General features: G+C 38.8%; 1 protein-coding gene across 3 annotated transcripts in view; it reads left to right on the forward strand.

The window, feature by feature from the left end:
• BRF1 (BRF1 general transcription factor IIIB subunit) overlaps positions 1 to 19,410 on the forward strand; it is a 179,603-nt gene that overhangs the window by 63,730 nt on the left and 96,463 nt on the right. For 2 of the 3 annotated variants that reach the window (XM_071557365.1, XM_071557366.1), the window contains 2 exons: positions 9,977 to 10,008; positions 19,326 to 19,398. In XM_071557365.1, the coding sequence (XP_071413466.1) occupies positions 9,977 to 10,008; positions 19,326 to 19,398 (105 nt within the window). Of the gene's footprint in view, positions 1 to 9,535; positions 9,692 to 9,976; positions 10,009 to 19,325; positions 19,399 to 19,410 lie in introns of those variants that run through there. The other variant, XM_071557367.1, reaches the window with a different exon arrangement.

Consider the following 19,410-nt stretch of genomic DNA (forward strand, 5'->3'; position numbering starts at 1 on the left):
TGGTGCAAAATGGAATTAAGTATTAAACTGAAAAAAGGATTTTGAAGTTACAGGAGGAGCTCAGCTATTTGTGTTGGATAATAGAAGCATAAAAATTAAGACTGTCATACTTGAAAGGAGGGGCTGAATCTCTGATATCTCTTTTTATTATACAGAGCAGAGGATGTCTCAACTCTTAAGCCCTTATTGCATGTTTTGCACAGGTGTACAAGTTTCTATGTTTTATTTCTATGTTTCTATGATTTGCGTATTACAAATCCACTAGTTAGAACAAAATGTTGCATTTAGACAGGATGTAGCTTGGATATATCAAAGGCAGGGAGATGGTCTGGAAAATAATTGTTGATTGTAAAGTTAGTTTCCTACTGGGATATTATAGCTGAAATACATTTGGAAGATTGTTTCTGTGACATTCTGGAGAGACTTGGGAACCTCAGAGTCAAAATGTGTATTATAATAAGATAATCAGAATATTTCAGAGCATTTTGCCAAGGAAGGGGAAACTGTTGTCTTCATTATAAAAGCATGATAAAGGATGGAATGTTTTTTGTTGGCAGTGGCAAAAATGGAAACAGAAATCCAGTGTCCTGAGGCTCAGCCGAGAGTCCCTCTGGGCTATGCCTGTCGGTTTCTTTGGAAAAAACAGATTCCCAAAGGGAAGCACTTGTTTCCCATCCTTTTGTGTAGATGAAATACAAAGTGTATCAAATGCCTATGACTGTATTTTCCCTGCTAATAGATCATCTCAAAGATTTATTCTTGTAATTGAACTGTCTGAAAAGTTAGCTGCCTTTAAAGCCTCAGATAGGTTGACTTTTTTCTGTGCCATGCAAACTCCTCCCTCCACCTGCTCTCTTATGCTTGTTCAAGGACCAAATTTAATCTTGTTCAAGAGACCACTTTTTAAAACATTAATTTGTTTTAAAATCCAGTATGTCCTTGAAGGGTAATGTGTCATTTTGAGAATTCATTTCAAGGTGTGATGCATCCCTTGTCACTAGCTCTGGAAAGTATTTAAAGTTGGTATTTGATATTTTGAAAGTTCGAAAAACTATTGCAGTTCTTTTTCTTTTTTTTTTAGTTCTTTTTAAGCAAGTATCTTCTCACCCTGCCAGTGACATCCAAAGGCAGTATCTCCCTTGTGCATTGCTGGGAAGTGCAAGACATGTTTGTATATTGCATCTTGTCCACAGGTTGGTAAATTCAGACATGCTAAGTCCGTTGCTTCTGTCTGTTCATATCCCAAGATATCTGGATACCTGTCCAAGGAGGTAATGTAAGTTCTCTACTCCCATATTGCCAAACAAACTTCCCTTGAACGCTCATCCAGTAGTACTCTAAAGTACAAGATGCATTATTCTATAATTTGGTAAAATGCTTTATCAGTAACCTATTTGGTATAAACTGCTATTTATGAACTGTAAGGCAAGCGCAGTTTAGATAATGTACCTCTTTAATAAAAACCAAATTCAGTATAAAACCCACAGTCAGTGTTTCTCTGTGCTGTTAGGACTTTTGTAGGTTTCTGCTACAGTGAGCATGTAGGAATCTTTTTTATATTTGGTGTAGTCATTTCTTAAGGTGAGAGCATGGGTTGGGGATTTTTCAACTCACCTGTGCAGTGCATCAATTTAGCTCCATGTTTTCCTATTGACTTTATTAAAAATATCAAAACCAGACTGCTTTGAGGAGTTCGGCCAGTGTAAAAGTCGTGTGTTGTCCTGTCCTGACTTCCAAGCACTGCTGACAAACTAGTCTGGAGTGACCACTTTTCAGCTCCATGCTGCGTTTATGGTCTGTAACAAACACAGGTGATTGGGGAAGTCGTGAGTTACTGTAATGCCTTTAATGAAACCTGCTTTGATTACTGCAAGAGTACTAATTAACAGTTTGGTAGCACCTGTGAAAGCATTGCTCCATCCATTTCCCAGGAGAGACCCAGCCATGTCCATGGAGCCATTACACCTGATGTTTTTCCAGTAGAGTGCTGAGGGTGTGAGGCAGGGTGGGAGTGCAGAGAGCTCTCCTGCCTGCCCAGGTGGGGTTTTCTGATCAGCAGGAATACACCATTGGGGGAAAGGTATTCCTACAGTGCCTGCTTTCAGCACACAAGGCTCCCTTTGGTGCAGCCCAGGTGCCCGTGGGCATCTGACACAGAAGGGTTTGTTCTGTCACGGTGTTACGTGACGTGCTGAGATGATTCTCTTGAAGGCCTTTGAGAGTGGGAAATTTAACTCATCCCATTGTTGTACTTCCCACCAAAGGCCATTAAGGAGTCAGTGGCCTCAGAAGGGCAGGGATGCAATTAATTCCTTTGAAGCCATATTCTCTCTTAAAACAAAGGCTCTAGTGTCACAATTTTTTTTCAAAATGAGTGACAGTGTTTTACGTGCATGATATTAGATAATGCCTATGCAGGGATAAATCAAGTCCACTAATACTGGCAGGGAAGCAGCATCTGAGTTTCTGTGCAAACTCAGCCATGTCCCAGTGCTGGGACAGCAGCTGCTGCTCTCCCGCCCCAGGAAAGGTCTGCTGAGATAATTCTCTGAGGAGCAAGTGCTAATACAAGTGCATTGGCCTCAGTATGGGTATGAAAGCAAAGATGTAACACTTGGCTTCTGGCATGGGAAATGTAGAACATTCGGTGTCCACATAATTTGGTTTTATTCTGGTTTAATTGAGCGGTGATGCTACTTTTTTCAAAAAGTATAGCTGGGTGTTTACTGTGGGTAAATGAGAGCAGTGCTGTGATGAACTCTCACACAGGAACTCTGTATGCACTTAAAACAACTGTTACCAGTTTTGTAGGATTTTGGGTTACTAAAAAGCAGTTACTCTGCAGGCTTTTGCTCCTTGTTTGTTTTAAGGTTTCTCTTTCAGATAAGGTAGGTCTTTGTGTTTTGAAGCAAGCTGGGGAAAACTGCAAACTTTAAAGAGAAATTTGAGAAGGTGGGATGGGTGACTGAAAGATTGTCTCAGGCTCTAGTTTTGATGAATACTTTAAGCCAGTGTGAGCTGGCATGGCTTCAGAAAGAAGTTATCTTGCTTTGCCCTTGCCTGCTCAGCCCTCCCCCAGTCCATCCCTTGCCTTCTATCAGCCCAGGTGTTTCTGCAGTTACATGAGAACTGGGGAGTTAATCCAGCTGAAACCAGGGAGAAAAAAAGAAAAGCAAAGAAAAGATACATTTTTTGGACAGTTCCTTTGGCTGATTTGCCACATTACTGCACAAACAGCAGCCCAGGAAAGGGGGCAGTAATAGACTAGAATCAAGCTAGTTAGGGCAGGGATTTTTTTTCCTTTTTTCATTTCTTTATATCTTTCTCAACTCTCCTATTTGGAGTTTTTTGAAAAAGCAGTGCCAAGCTCATGACAGTGCTGGTTTTCCTTTGCCACCTCTGATCAGGCAGTGATTTTCCTCTGCTGCTTCCCTGTCAGGCAGCTGCTCCAGGTTTCCAAACGTGTGCGTTGCTGCTGTGCTGAATTCCGGACTGTCATCTCAGAATAGTTCTTCCAATTCTGTACCTTTGAGTTCTTGTGAATTTTTCTTTTGCTGTTAGTACAAGAGTCATAACCTTTATAGACTTTGTACACAGGGAAAAGAGAGGGAACTGAACTCCTTTTACATTTACTTAAATCTTTACTATCAATGTCCTCCTTCCCAGCTGCTTTTTTTAAGCCTGTTTTATTTTCAAATGTTCATTCTGTGTAGATTTTTGTACTGTGCAGGTTCATACCTGCTTGTGTTTTCTACATCAATTTTACGGTTTATTCTGATTTCTTTTCCCCTTGCAGCTTGAGCTCTGCTGCTTTCCTGGTGCCTCTCCCATTCTCATCTGCCAGGCCTGCTCTTCTTTTAAGTTCTTCCTTAAACCTTGCTTCTCCTAGCAACCTCTCTTGTTTTCCCTCACCAGTGCTTGTTCAATTTACTGTTCAGGGGACAGGGTCTCTCTTTGTTGTTTGGAGACTTCTTGTTGTTTGAATACAGCCAACTGTTATTTATACACGGCCACATCATTCAGGTTAAAGATTAACCTCATGTCTCTCACAACTTTTAAATTAATATTTACATTTTCCTTCTATGCCTAAATTTTCTTTTCCCTAAGTAAATATACTAACTAGATTATCTTTCAAGAGCTTAGTGTGGATATTCTTTGCATATTTTATCCCTTTGATATCCTGAATAACTGCTAGTTGACTGTACAAGCATTTTGAGACAAGAAATGTATTTTTTACTCTGTTTTTTTTCTGTTGTGTTGTAAATTGACATGGGAGTATGTAAATACTTGGCAATACCCCACGAAGCAGGTTTTTCACTTGCAGTCAGTAACACCAGGGCACAGCCTCGCCCCAGCCCTTTGAAGACCATGTTCACCAAGGGCAGCGTTTTCAGAAGTGCTGAACGCTCTCTGGATATTCAGCTAGCCTGGCGTGCTTTTGAAAATGTTCCTCTAAATGGCAATGACTCTGAAGACAATTATTAAGAAAAGCTGCAGTATTAATTTAGCAAAGACTGAACTGTACGTGCCCTGAAATCTGAAGGCTGATGTTGCTCGCAGGCGCTGGGTCCGTCCCGCCTGACCGGCCGCGGCGCCGGCAGCAGCCCAGTCGCCCCTGATTTGTCTGCAGCTGCTGGAGGTAGAGAAGGGGAGAACTGGTGTCAGAGGCTAATTCAGATCTTAGGTGAGCCAGAAAGCCACACTTCTAACCCTTTCAGTTAATGCCATGCAATCAGGCAGGCTGAATGCAGCCCAAAATGCCTGTCTCTTCTTTAATCTGCCTGGTGGGTGTACGATGCTAAATGACTGCTGCTGACTTTGTCTGCACGATGAAGGTAGTCAGGCTGCACATGCTGCAAGGGAACTGCTGCAGAAACATCCTAACAGACCTAGGGAAGGAGTGCAGCACTGCTTTTTGTTCTTAAGTTGGGGATTTTAGAATACAGAATTTAGAATAATATGCTTTTATGAAACATAGACATGCAGCTGTGTGCAAAGAAGGAAAAAAACCCACAGACCAAAATGCTGTGCTTTTTTTATCATGCATTAATCTGCATCTGAATAAAAATAGATTTTTTTAAAAATGTCATTTGTGCTTAGCAGTTTGATTTGTTAAATGCTGTTTTGATTTGTATACTCGAGTGCAGCCTGTGCTACATGGACTTCTTTGCAGAGACAAAATTGGAAACTGAAGAAACTTTGGAAACTGGCTCTGTAGGGTTTCAGCCTCAAGGCAAAGCTTTCATTAGAGTTGTCAGAAATGAGTTTTCAAAAAGAATTGGTTTTGGTTATTATTTTCTAATTGTTTTAGTTCAGTGTCATTGGAAAGATAAATGTTTACTTTAAACAATTAGTGTTGTCAGTCACTTTCAATTAATGGCTAATTAAAATGGTGAAAGTTTGTAAAGCAACAGAGGTATAACCATGATAAGTCATAATCAGAAATCATGTGGTGTATGGGGGGAAAACTGTGAATTGTGTGTTGAAGTGAAAGGTCAAAAACTGGGGTTTGGGCCAGCCAAATTCTGTCCCTGGTTTTTCACCCTGGACAATTTTCACCACTTCTCTGTCCAACCTCCTTTTTGTCTTATCTCCATGTCTTTTTTACTGAAATTGCTTCTGGGAAGTTCCCATTTCTAATGTAATTTATCCAAAACCCTAATGCTGAAATTGAATATATTTCTTTTTACTTAGAACTTGAGAAAATTTACTTCAACATTCATTTTTTTTTCTGCCACATTTCCTATAAAGCTTTGCTCTTGTGATTGCAGCCAGCTGAATTGCTGTTGTTGAGTACAGAGACTGAGTTTATGTTTAAATATTTTATATATTTAATGGATCTGCTTTTAGGTTTTGTGAGAAACAGAAAACATTTTAGCTTTAGCTGAAAAAAGGTGACACCTCATTATGGGCAGCAGGGCTCTTATGGATGTCAGATTTCTTCTGAGTGTTTTGCAGTCATGATTCTTTGGCATTACTCCTCCTTACATGGTATGGGCTGCTTTAAATAAGTAAAAATGTTCCGAGGGCAACTTTTGAAAGCTAACTAACTAAATAAAATAAATACTAGACTCTTTGTCTTCTTCCTGCTTTCTATACATGCCTGTGTCTCCCTGATATGACATCCTTCATAGTGGAAGAATTTTTACACAGTAGCATGAAATAATCTGTTTGAAGGTTTCCTGATTATTGTACATTGTCAGACACTAAAATAAAGGTGGTTTTTTTAAATTTATTTTTAGTAGGGGTAACAACTGCATTGTAAATGATAGTTGTTACTTTAGCAGCATCTCCCACAATTTATTCCTGCATCTCTTTATATAACTTTGCAAATGGTAGATTTGTGTTGCTCTTGAAAACCAAGGGGATTTTGCTGCACGTAAGTAATTTAGGATTGCTGGAATAAGTAAAATGTAGGTCTATCTGAAGTACAAATGCATGCTTGTTTTGGTATTTTGGGGTTTAGGTTTCCAGTACTATTCATTTCATCATGAACTTTTGTTTCCTCTGGTGCTGAGAATGAGATCATTATTGCTGTGATTCATGGAGCTCTCACATTATCCCCAGATTACTGGAGTATAAAGGCAGAAAGGGAGCATTCTGGCTACTCAGTCTGACCTCTTGTAACACATTGGTCTAAGGATTCCCTTGAGTTTCATTTTTAAAGCCTGTAGACTTATCTCATCTTGATTAGACATTTCTAGTGATGGGCAGTCAGTTAAATTTGTTTAAGAATGAATAGCAAAGGAAAAGCAGTTAAAACTGTTAATTCTTTTTGCTTTTTCTTTTCCTTTTATTTTCAATTGGGTGCATTCATAACCCAAGTCCCCTTGTGCCCTGTTATTTTGTATGTGTCTATCTACAGTATCAGTAGCTTCCTATCCCTTTGAGAGCTTTTCCATGTGGGTAGCAGTCTCCATATGGAAAATGAACATTGTTTTCTTTCAGCCTCAAAGAAAACATTTATCTTACGATTGTGTAATTTTTGAATACATATTAAGTATTATCTGCTGTTTTCAGCTGTTGTTGTATGTTCTCCTGAACTGTTCCAGCTCTGAAAAGGAGTTTGGAAACAACAGCCTGTTTTTACAACCACTTCCTGCTGATAGTCGTGCCCACAATATTCATAGTAAAGGCCAGCCCAGCGCTACTGCATGACTCAAGTTTCCCCTTTTGATTTAATGTAGCAGCTACACATCTAATCAGGGAGAGATTGCTGGAGGCTGCCTTAAATGAAATCCAGAAACACCACATTTTTACTGTGACCTTTGCTTGCAGTTTCAATGGACACTTGAACTAACTTCTCTGAGGAGCTGAGGAACTGTATGTTAAAGCATCTATAGTGTAGTTCTAAATTGATTCAGTTACCTGAACCCTGCAAGTGAATTTCCCAGCTCCTTAGCTCTGATCTTGTGTCACTTTAAATGCATACAGTGCTCTCTGTTTCTTCTTGGACAAAAAGCTGGAGTCATTTTCCTTACAGTAATAAAGTCTGAGCACTTGTACTGTGTTAATAAGTCTGGATATTCTGCCAAATTGGGTTTTGCAGTTTGAGGATGATGAAGAACACTTTGGTATACAAATTTCATGACTGTAACTGATATGCCTCGTTTGAAAAAGTACCTCTCTGGCTCACCTGAGATCTGAATTAGCCTTTGGCACTGGTGCTCTCTCTGACTCCTCCTCCAACTGCAGTGATAGCAGCCAGGCTCTAGGACCACTCACTTGGTGCCTCAGTAACATATGGGCTGCTTTTCTTTTGGTGTTTTTGGTTTTTATTTTCCATAAATTGTAATGATATCTAGCAGATATGAATGATGATTTTAGTTTGTCTCAGTGGTCAAGGTATCTCAAGGTGGGCATAGAATAACCAGACACTTCCAAGTCAATAAAGAGCTGGGAACATTTTCAGACCTAGAATATTTCTTGAGCACAAAATTGGCATAGTGATTTCTTCCTAGATCTGTTTGATGAGGTGACAGTTATTATGGTTCCTTGGCAATTGCATTGCTAAAAGTCTTCCCATTTTCTTCACTATTTTGAGAAAAAAAGTTGCACTGAATTCAGTATTGCTCTGTGTAGATTTCTAAGCTGTGTATTTTACAGATGTTTTTTGTTAGCAATTTCTTTACTGTGTTAAAATTTCAGATTACTTTAATGTCTTGTGTAATACTACCTATAATGGATTTGTGTTTTTGTCAGAGCCATACTGAGTTTCCAACTAATTAACTATCCAGCTACACTGTGGTTTTTAATGCTGGAATTAATTGCCAGCAAATAATATTAACATAATGTGTTGAATTTTGTAATAAATTTGGAGTATATTCATACAATTTCAAATGCAAAATAAGGATAGGAATGCTCAAGGATGAAAGTCCTTAGCAAGGAAAATGTTTATGTATAAACTGATTGTGTTATCTGAATTACTCTCTTTACACCACTGATAACGTTTAGGAGAAACGTGTACTGGATTACTCTGACATACTTTCAGAAGAACATTCACTAATGCTCATGTTACTATAATATGTTCCAAACTATACTGATGTTCTTGGATTTTGTTTAATACTGAACTTCCTAACACATTGCTGTATACACAAACTCACATACAGCTCTGCATACATGTTTGCTCTGCCTACCTCATTCTCTGTCTCCCCTTCTCTCACACTTTACCTTGACACTCCTTTAAATAATAAAATCAGAGCCCTTTTACAACGTGTAAGCCACACCTGAGCAGCTGATAGGAGATCCAGCAGGAACAGCAGCAAGAAGGCTGCCTTTGCACTCTAACTTCATGGTGCTTGGGGGTTTTTTCTATTTGGTTACTGTTAGCACAATGCATTTATAAGTGTGCTAACTTTCAGTAAAATCTAATGGAAACTTGTAATGGTTTGGCTTGTTTTTAACTGTTGTGTGCCCATAATAAATAGTCAATGGTGACCTAATACTTTGCAGCTCAGGGTATGATAAGGGAGTGAAAGCTCAAAGGTAACAGCTGATTTGCTTGGCTGGAAAACAGAGCAGCCAAAGCTGCTTTCCCTTCCCAGCTCTTTGGAAGGTCCTCATAGTAGAGGGCAAAAGAAATTTATTTCAGTTTTCTTACTTTGCTCTTTTTCTAGTGTTTCTCAGATCCTGGGCTCTTAAGCTGACATACAAGACTTCAGTGTAGTAAGAGTATTCTATGTTGATGCTATTACTGGGTTTTTGTTATCACAGAATAATAGTTTCCTTGGTTGGAAGGGACCTTAAAGATCATCTCGTTCCAACCCTGTGCTGTGGGCCCTCCACTAGACCAGGTTGCAGAAAGCCTCATCCAACCTGGCCCTGAACACTTCCAGGGATGGGACATCCACAACTTCTCTGGGCAGCCTGTTCCAGTGCCCCACCACTGTGACAGTAAAGAATTCCTTCCTAATATTCGGTCTAAACCTACTCTCTTTCAGCTTGAAGCCATTTCCCCTTGTCCTGTTATGAAATGCTCTTCTCCATCTTTCCTGGAGGTTCCCTTCAGGTACTGCAAGGATGCAATTAAGGTCATCTTGAAGCCTTCTCTTTTCCAGGCTGAACAATCCCACCTCTCACAGCCCTTCCTCACAGGAGAGGTGCTCTTTCCCTGGATACAGCACTTCAAGTGGGTTCTGACCAGAGCAGAAGACCCCGCTAGCACTGGGTCTGTCTTAGGCTGCAGGATATGGTGAGTATTTTAAGTCACATGAGGTGTTGGATTGTTCTTTCAGGCCATCACTTCATAGACAACTTGTGCAGTAAATTCAGCAGGTGCTGGCAGGGCTTTTTGGGCATCTGAACGTTTAACTGGATGTTGGTTGTTAGCAGAAGTGAGGAATCGAAGTAGCCAACCCATATTTGCTTTCTTTGACAGTGAAACCTGGGTTTATTTCTTCCCTTTTTTTGGTTTGCTAATGAAATTAAGAAATGCTGTCAGTTCAACAAGCATGTATATTCCTTGACTTCTTCACAGACATGCTGCTTGACCTCAGTGATCTTCTGCAGGTAAGGTACACTTTTTTAATTTGGCTTTTTTTTGAATTGTTACAGTTTAAGATGTTTTCATTTTTCTTTGAAAATCCAGAGTGGGAAATCACTGGGTTTGTAAATCTGAGTAATTGTTCAGTAAAATTAAAAGCCAAAAGTACTTTTTGCTTTTATTGCTACAGATAGTGTACCAAGAGTTAGTGTGATCCTTTCATCAGGATTCACAGTCACTGCAGTGGCACAGGGTCAGATGTTATTTTTAAAACAACAGTTGTTGAAGACAGAAGTAACCTTTTTGGTAGGTAATTCAGTGCAAATGGATTCGTGCACTACAGAAACATGTTTTATAAAATATATTTTGAGAGAAATACGAACTTGCTTTGTGTGTGGAACTAGAAAGCTCCACTGACATATGTTGTCTTACCCTCATTCTCCCTGTTACAACTGTTTTACATACAATGTGAGTAGGTTAGTTGCATCTATTTTTGTCCTCCCAGCTGTCTTGGTAAATGGCATCCCTCTGAAAACTATTTATTGCTTGGAGCAATCTGCTGGATTGCAATAATCAAATGAATCTTTAATTCTTAAAATTAGTATCTTTTTCCTCTTTTCTGAACTCTTATTGAATTATTTTGATTACTCACAACCAAATACTGCATGCGTAGAGTGGGAGGTTTATTTCCTTCTAAACACAGGTCATTTTTCATGGTGAGGGCTTTGAAATAGAACAATCACAGTAATATGAAGAATAGTCACACAATGTGAAGAAGTATTGTATCTGTAAGAGATGAAAAAAGAAAAGGTGTATTGTCAGCAGGAACAGACTGAATGATTTGTCTTTTCCCCTCTGTCCCATCCAGCCAGAAAAGATGCTGAGATGGGACATATGAAGACTAAAAGGTTAAAGAGGGGTAACTGAGGAGATGGGAGAGACAGAAATACATCAGTAGTCGAGAAATAATCAACTCCTGCAAGAGAAAAATCCAAGATTTCAGTATCTTGATCTGCATTTAACTATGTGAAGACTTCTGATGAGCTCTACTTTATGGCTTCTTTAAAGTGAATCTGAGCATACAAGAATGTTAAATGCTATTGTTTACTCTAGCTAGCCAGAAAGTCCTGTTTAAGAATGTATAAAGGAGCTTTTCAGGTTTTAACTTGATTTTCTTTTCTCCCACCCCAAGTCTATTAAAAAAAAAATCAAACAAACAACCCCCAAACAAAACTACAAACTGAGCCAGAGAAATAAAATTTAAAACAAAAATACCTTGGTGGCAAAACATTTATGTCCCAAGCAGAAAACTCCAGTATATTCTTCTTTAGATTAGCCTTTGCCCCACAGATTGTGTGAGTAAAAAAGAATGAAATTTATTAGAATTAGTTCATTAGGTTGTACTGGTTTAGCTTGAAGTGCCTCTTATTTTCAAGGACAGCTCTCCCATCCTGAAGTTGGGATATGAATGTCATTAATGAAGAAGAAAATTTGTAAGCAGTAGTAATAGTAGTGGCAGTGGTATCAACTTTTCAAAATATTTAACTTGTTCAGACTAATCTGTACAAAATATGTCATACTGGTCCAGGTAACTATTTTTGTTGGTAAAATGAGAAAGGTGTCAGTTTTATATCACAAAAAAATCACATCTGAAAGTCTGAAAAATGAGCTACTGCTGACCTGCACCAACTCTTGCTTAGCTGCTAAAAGCAAATGTTGAGATTTTCTTCAGAATGTCCTTGGTGCAGCTCAGTTGCTGTGGGAGGTGAGGAACCTGTAGGACTGAATTACTGAACAACTTGAAATAAATTTCACTGCATTTGAGAGGGAAAAGATCATAGAATCATTAAGGGTGGGAAAGATCACCAAGTCCAGCTATCAACCACCATCCTGTTCACCACTAACCATGTCCTCATAACAACCTTTCATGTGTATGTGTATGTATGGCCAGACTTCACAAACGAAGATTTGGGCAGGGCTCTCCTCACGTGCCCTTCCAGCCTGCACAGTGGATTTTTTAGGTGAGGCACAGACTAGCCCCACCGTTTCAGTCCCAAGGTCCATCTGCCACGGCCGAGCAAGCTTGGACAGTGACAGGGAGGTCCTCGGGACTGTCATAGCACCTGGTACTGACCGGGGCTGACCCTGCTGAGTATCCGAGATGTGACAGGATGGGATGGCAGGGAGGCTTTAACTGACACTGAGATTGGAACTCAGGTCCTTGGGATTCAGAGTCCGGAGTGCTCTCCTTTACACCACGGGACTGCCCTTAAAAGTCCACGTGTGTTGGCCAGGAATCGAACCCAGGTCACCTGCTTGGAAGGCAGCTCTGCTCACCACTGTACCACCAACGCATGTGGGCACCTTTCAGGTATTGTTTCATCTAAATGCAAAGTAGAAAGTAAGCTTTGTAACTTCAGCTACCAGCAGGAAAAGATAACTGAAAGCCTGTGGAAAAAAGGGCCATTCATTGCTTCCTTTTGCCATCTTGCAGCTGGAATCAGTGTTAGCTGTGCCATTCTGCATCACACTTAGGGCACCCTCCACATCAACAACCTTCAGCCAAGTGTCTTGCAAGCACTGGGAGAGCTAAACTCTCTGTAGCTCACAACACCAGTAGCAGCTTAAAAGTAAGAGTAATATGAAAGAAGATGTGAATCTGCTCTTATCTGCAACTCAGTGTATGCTGAGTGAACTGTTCTATTTCTATTCTTTCTCTCTTGCTGGTCTGTTTAGACTTAAAAAAAAAGAAAAAAAAAGATGTAAAGGAAATCCTAAGCATGACCTCTCAGTCTCTGGTTTGTACGTGTTGTACAACCTCTCTTCCTGGCTTTATTGAGTTGCTTTGGGATTTAATAATAAAAAAATAAAAGGCTGTCCCTTACAGTGTAATGTGCTTTTAGATACTATTGTGCTGCTAAACTTCACAATAGAGGAGACTAATTTTCACTGTTAATTCCAGTCTGTTTAAGAAGTCATATCTCTTTTCTTCTCATGCTGATGACTGAGATGTGGAAGTTTGTCTTGTTCTGCTGGAGAACTGTGCATTTTATAGTAGTTTTTGGAGCTTCAAAATTGCTGTCAACTTGGGAAAAGCCAAAATCCCTTTTTTTTTCTTCTTTTTTTTTTTTTGGTTGGAAAGACAGTTTCTTTGGTACACTTTTTTTCCCATTTTATCTTCAGGTGAAATCTATCCTATGTCTTGGAAATCTCCTGTTGAAAGTGTTGTCGGATCCAGTATGTCTCTGATACATTTAGACTTTAAAGCATGTTCTGAAATGAGCTGAAAATGTCCAGACCACTTCCTTGTGCCGAGCAGTCGTGCGGCTTGTTGATTGAGTTGGAAGGACGATCAGTCATCAGACTCTGACAGGGAAAGTACTTGCTTATATTTTCAGATACTGCATTTTACTTGCAAATACAGTCCTCAGAGAGGTCTGTAATCAGGCCTTTTGTTTGCTTTTTTGTTAGTCCAATCTAAGCGACAGGCCTGGCTTGTTTAGGAGAGCTGTGAAGCTTGTCTAGCCTTGGCCAAGTTTTGAACAATTTAGGTTTGTTCCTGTGTTTCCAAGCACCCCATTCTTTGCACCTGGAGAACTGCTTGGCTGAAGTTTTCTCTCAGCATGGTGAAATGCTGCATTTTGCATCCTCAGAAATGGCCATTTCTTTTTTAGTCTGTTGTCAACTCCAGTGTCATGGTCTTTACAATGTGGTCATAAAAGACTTTGGGGTGAGGTGTTGGCAGTGCTTTGATCTCCAGTTTCAGCCTAGTAGAATATAATTTTAAGTGTTCCTGCTGTTAGACAAGCCTGATGCTCTCTGAAGAGATGTTAGATGTCTGAAGAGCCAGGCTCCTTCCTTATAGAAGGGCACAGCAGGAGAATTATCAGGAACAGACATAATGAATTGAAATTACATGATGACCTGATACCAAGAAAAGTTTTTTCACCATGAGGACAGCGAAATGTGGAAATGTTGCTCAGAGCAGTTCTGAAGTCTTTATCCATGAAGGTTCTCAAGATCCAGAGGAACCTGGTCTATTCTTGTGACTGACCCTCCTTGGACCAGGAGTTGGGCTGGAGACCTGCTGAGATACATCTCAACCTGAACTACATTACAGCTCTAGATGAGGGCAGAAAGTGCACAAGAAATGAAGATTAGTAACTAGTATTTCCTTGGTCTAGTCCTGCTTTGGTCTCTCTTTCACTTCAAAACACAACTCTCAACCTTTTTATTTATCTTCAGTTTGTCTAGTGAAGTAACAGTACTCTCTTGTCCAGAAGGATTTTTATTGAGAGTTATTTATGGACACTTGTTTTCATTTATTTCATCTAAAGGCAGCACTGGCCTCCCTGATTCCTCTATGCTTGTCACAAATTATTACTGATTGACTTTCTTGCATAGAGGGTGTGACAATGGCCTATTGTATTGCTGTGGTGCTTGAGGAGGAACTCTAGGACTGCCACGTATGTGATGAGTGAAAGGAGACTCCCTTTGGAGTCCCCAGACTGGTGGCAGCACTTTAAAGCACAGTATGAGAGGAAGCTGCTTAATTTTGATGTGTCTTTTGAACAACAGCCTGACAGGCTGGGTTTGGGACATGTTTGTAGTTCGTGTGCTACCTTTTGATTGTTCTGATTGCAATTTGGATCCAAACAGTAGGACTTTTCAGTTTATTGTATGGAGAAAGGTAAAATAAGAGTATTCTTTTAAAGACTATACTCATTTGCTTTAGTTTTTAATACTCTTTGTTCATTTAAAGTTATTAACATGTTGACTGCATTTGCCTTTATTGCCCCTATGCAAATTGCAATGTTGATTGAGTTAATTTAAACAACCTGGTTGGGACCTTCAGGCATTATTACACTAGAAATGTTAATAATGAATCAAATAACCACAGGTGCCTCTTTCCCCAGCAACAGACACTCTCCTTAAAAACTCATTTGCTTTTCATGCTTGCTTAATTATTTAGGCAAGCAGCCATGGATGTTTCACAGTGTGAATTCTCATCGTGTTCCAACTGCCCAGTCTTTGTCTTTCTAAAAGACAGAATATCTTAACCACTGTCACCATTTGTAATACTTTTCCAGAATGCCCCACTATAGTCTTGAAATGCCTTTTTGGAAATTGCTTATAGTTAAAGGGTTATTGATTTATCAATTTATGGAACTTATGGTCAAGCAAAGCATTCATTGAATGGTGGCAGCTTTATTTCTTGCTACTGCCCAGAAGTGAACATGACCTGGTAACTGTATGAATGGGAGAGTCCCTCTTCCCCAAAGAGAGTTTTAAATTCTGGAAGGTGTTAAGACTGATGAATTCGGGTGTTACTGGAAACAACGTATTTGTTGTTATTTCTAAAAGTGGAAGTATATTGGTTTTGTGAAGAGATCAGGCATGATGTGAAGGCAAGAGGAAATTATGAAAGGATAAGAGTCCCTCTGGAAGTGTCCCTTTGAAATCTGTCTGATGACTGACAGATGTGAAATGAAAAGACTGTCTCCAGAAAATACTGTGAAGGGCAAAGAGCGTAACAAGTAGAAGGATCTTGTTGTGAAGATGTAACTGAATAATTGGAAGCCATTCCTTCTCTAAATGCTCCTTTTAATTAACATAATGTGTTTGATAATGAGAACAGAAATTAACTATTGGTAAAGGACAACATCTCAGCAAACCTTAAGGCCTCCTGTAAAAACAGGTTTTTGCAGTGCCTCGGTGAGCACATACTTTCTGTCTGAAAGATGTCTTCCTGCTGCATAATCCACTTGTTTTTTAAGACAAAACAACTCAGTGACAGGTCTGTGTGTATTCCTTCTGACAGAGGTTGACACCCCTCTGTTGTATTAGCTGTTTATGTGATGCTTCCAACCGAGTGATTGCAATCAAGTTCAGGAAATTTTAATATCTGATGAAAATTTGCAGAAAAAGCACAGGTCTTATGAAAGTGCATATATACTTTGGCAGTTTTGATTGGGGAGACTTTGGGGAAATACTGTTTTTCAGTATGATCCTTTTAAATTAAGGAGGAAAAAAGGCTGAAATTGATGTAAGCTTTAAAGCTCCACCAATTCAAGTTTAAGCCAGAGCCATCATTTTAGAATACCATTTTTGTTTATTCACCATTCTAAGAACTCATATAAAATTAGGTTTTATAAATGCAAATGTCATGTGATTCTAAATTTGGAGCATTAAGCTTTTTGATGGATTGGAGTATATGAATTTTTATAAGAAGTTCTTAATGAAGAAAGAACTAGAAATTAAAGTAGGCCTTTAAATTAATTCTCCTAATTTTCCAAGCTTAATGGACTGCAAGAAACCATACAAATGATGAGAAGTAAAGAAAGACCCTCTCTATGTGCCTGTTATATATCATATCTCCTCTGTCACAGAATCTGTGTGTGCATGTGAGTAATAGTTGAAATTAGTGATAGTGGCATAAAATTTTAGTGAAAGGGCCCTCCTCCACTAAACCCAGAAGTTCTTAAATACTATGTTTTGGCAGTTCAGTGGCATTACAGATTCCTGGGTGAGCCTTATGCCATCTTTAATTTCTCATTTATGAGAAATGCCCCAGAACTTGGAATATCTGGTAACTTTTAAAATTGAGAAGCATATTGTTTGAGAGGGCCTAAAGTCTTTTTTTTCCTACTGATTTTCCAGGAAAACCGAAAGTAATTAAATATTCCTCATTCTTTTTGTGATTTTTTTCCCTGGCACTGAAAATGTGTGAGCTTTATGAGGAAGACAATATAGAGCATGTAATCCACTGTATATTTTGCTTTCTTTCCAAATTGGTAGTAACCAGAAACTACAAAGAAATGTGCTTGTGATCAAAAGAAATAAATTCCCTGATGTACCATTTCTATTTGAATTTATTATTTTGTGCAAATACACTGCCTACACCTTAAAGTTGGTCACAAAACACCAATGATGTGGGTGAGGTGGAAAAGCAGGTTAGGTTTAAGGGCATTACTTCTGAAATAGAGCCTGGATCAGGAGACTTTTAGTTAGGCCAAGGAGAGAAGGATATGTAGCCACTGAGCACATTTATTATGCATTTGTCTTTGCTTTAGGTTTAATTTGTCTTCCACTTTGATGTTTAGAACTTCACTAAAAAAAACCTACTTCTTTATGCCTCTTTATTTGTTCTTTATTGTTGCATTTATTGTAAGTTTGCTTGAGAAGAGTTTCTTAATAACATGGTTTGATGGGGACAAACATCAGATATTTGGATGTCGTGACAAGCAAAACAGTAGAAGGATAAATACTTGAGTTTTGGGGTTTTTTTCTAGACTAAAATGAAGGAGCTAGATGAGTTTGTGAAGCTTCTAATGGAAACATCATATGTACTTGGCTCCACTGAAGTAACTTTATTGATTTGTGCAGTGAAATCGGCCTTGCAGAACAAGATCTAAGTGATGAGGTTTAAGATTTATAGTAACTTGGTCGGCCAGCTTAGAAGGCTGAAACTACAGCCAAACCCTTGTTCTTTATGTTAATATTTTTTAGACAAAAAGTCAAAACAAACCATTTCGAGCTTGCAGTGACTCTGAAGCCAACTGAAACACTGCAGATACTTTGACAGAGCAATATCTCTTCTGTCTCTGTGGCTCATGGAAAGTCACAGGCTCTCAGACTCCAGTATGAGTTGCCAGATTCAGTAGGTGCTTATTTTTCTGGATAAGATTTGGTGAATTATTTCTTAGAAAATATACTTCTTATTCAGAGGTTATATTTTGTTCACTTCCTTCCCCATAGAATAGTGCCTCTATGTCATCTGCAATTTTAAGGGAAAAAAGGACAATAAAGTTTAAAGCTATACTTTGGAATCTTCCAGGCCAGTTCAGCCATTGTTTGGACACAGCACAGAAGGTATTCACCACTTTTCACTAAATATGGAAGGAATTACCATAATATCATGTGTACTTGATTGCACAGTCAATTTCAGGATACCTGATCATTCTAAGGATTCCTTTGAAGTTGTTATTTCTAAAGTTTTTTGAGAAAATTACACATTAAGAACATTTTCACATAAAGAAACATTTTTAAGTACTAGGTGAAAATGTGTCATTTTTTGGTGGGATGGGGGGTTGTTGCTTAAATTTTTTTTTTTTTTTGCTAGCTTGGTAGAAGCATCTATACACTTGGGAGGAAAGCCTGCTTTTAAAGGACTGTTGGCAAAGCTCTTTGGTGAAACTGAAAGCGACTATAATTAGCAACAGCTTTTTAGTTCAATAGGCTTGTACCATATTCAACAATTCAGTTGTGTAATTGACTGCTTAGTAACCACCTTTACTATCCAGACATAGAAAAGAGAGGGGCAGTTCTGTTACATAAAAGCAATAGAGTATATACTATCCTTTTAAAAAATTGTTGGGAGTGTAGGAGGATGGAGCTTTTTATATTAACCTTGACCTTTACATATGCCTTGGGGGAGCGAGGTGTTCATGGAGCTCCGTGGGAATGTTTGGGACTGATAGGGAACTGGAGTATATCCTGCCTTTCTTACTGACCACAAAAACATATCTTAAGATAGAGAAGGAAAACTTCTCAGACTTGTAAACTACAAATATACTTGCCTATGCTCTAAATTGCAAATCAGAGTTTGAAGAGTAACTCCTCCCCTCAGTTTGCATCCTCCTGGGTGCAGCAGTGAAGGAGGGGAGGGGAACAAAGCTGTGTCTTTGGAGCTTGGGCAGGACTGGTGTGGTTTAGGGCTTTTCTGAATCTATTTATTTATTTCTTTTAATGTTCTTAATGTTTTTAATGTGTTCTGGAGCAATGTCCAAACAGTAAGAGATGACAAATAACCCTTGGGGCATGTAGTACGACTCCTTGATTTGGTGGAAAAGTTTGGCGTGTGCTTGTGCAACACTTAATTATCCTACTGGAGATGATCTTGCAGAGCTGAAATTTGCACTGACTTGTATTTGCTCAGGTTTTGCAATGTTACTTTATATATACTGATAGTGTTGGCTTAAGTATACTGATACATACTGATGTTATATTGAAGTCTACTTAATACTTTATGGTGTTAGGTGACAACTCAGAAACTACTGCAGAGCAGCACTGAGCCCACTGAAGTGCATGAGGAGCAACTTTCTGTATTTTTTTTCCATATTAACTTATACTTTGATTTACAATGGTAATTTGTGCAGATTTTGACAAGCATCAAGTATTATCCTGTACCTATGAATACCACTTGAATTACTTCAATTGAATTTTTCTTAAAGCAAGTTGTTTAAGATTTCAAAAGTTGGGGTTTTCTTCTTTCCATATAAATGTTCTATTAAAATCATTTGTGGTTTAAGACTTAAATAACTCCTTTTTTGTCTTTTAATAGGTGAATGTGTATGTGCTGGGAAAGACTTTCCTTCTGTTGGCCAGAGAACTCTGCATAAATGCTCCAGCCATAGGTATTTTATTTT

This window comes from Pithys albifrons, chromosome 6 (assembly GCF_047495875.1).
Source record: "Pithys albifrons albifrons isolate INPA30051 chromosome 6, PitAlb_v1, whole genome shotgun sequence".
Classification (NCBI taxonomy): Eukaryota; Metazoa; Chordata; class Aves; order Passeriformes; family Thamnophilidae; genus Pithys; species Pithys albifrons.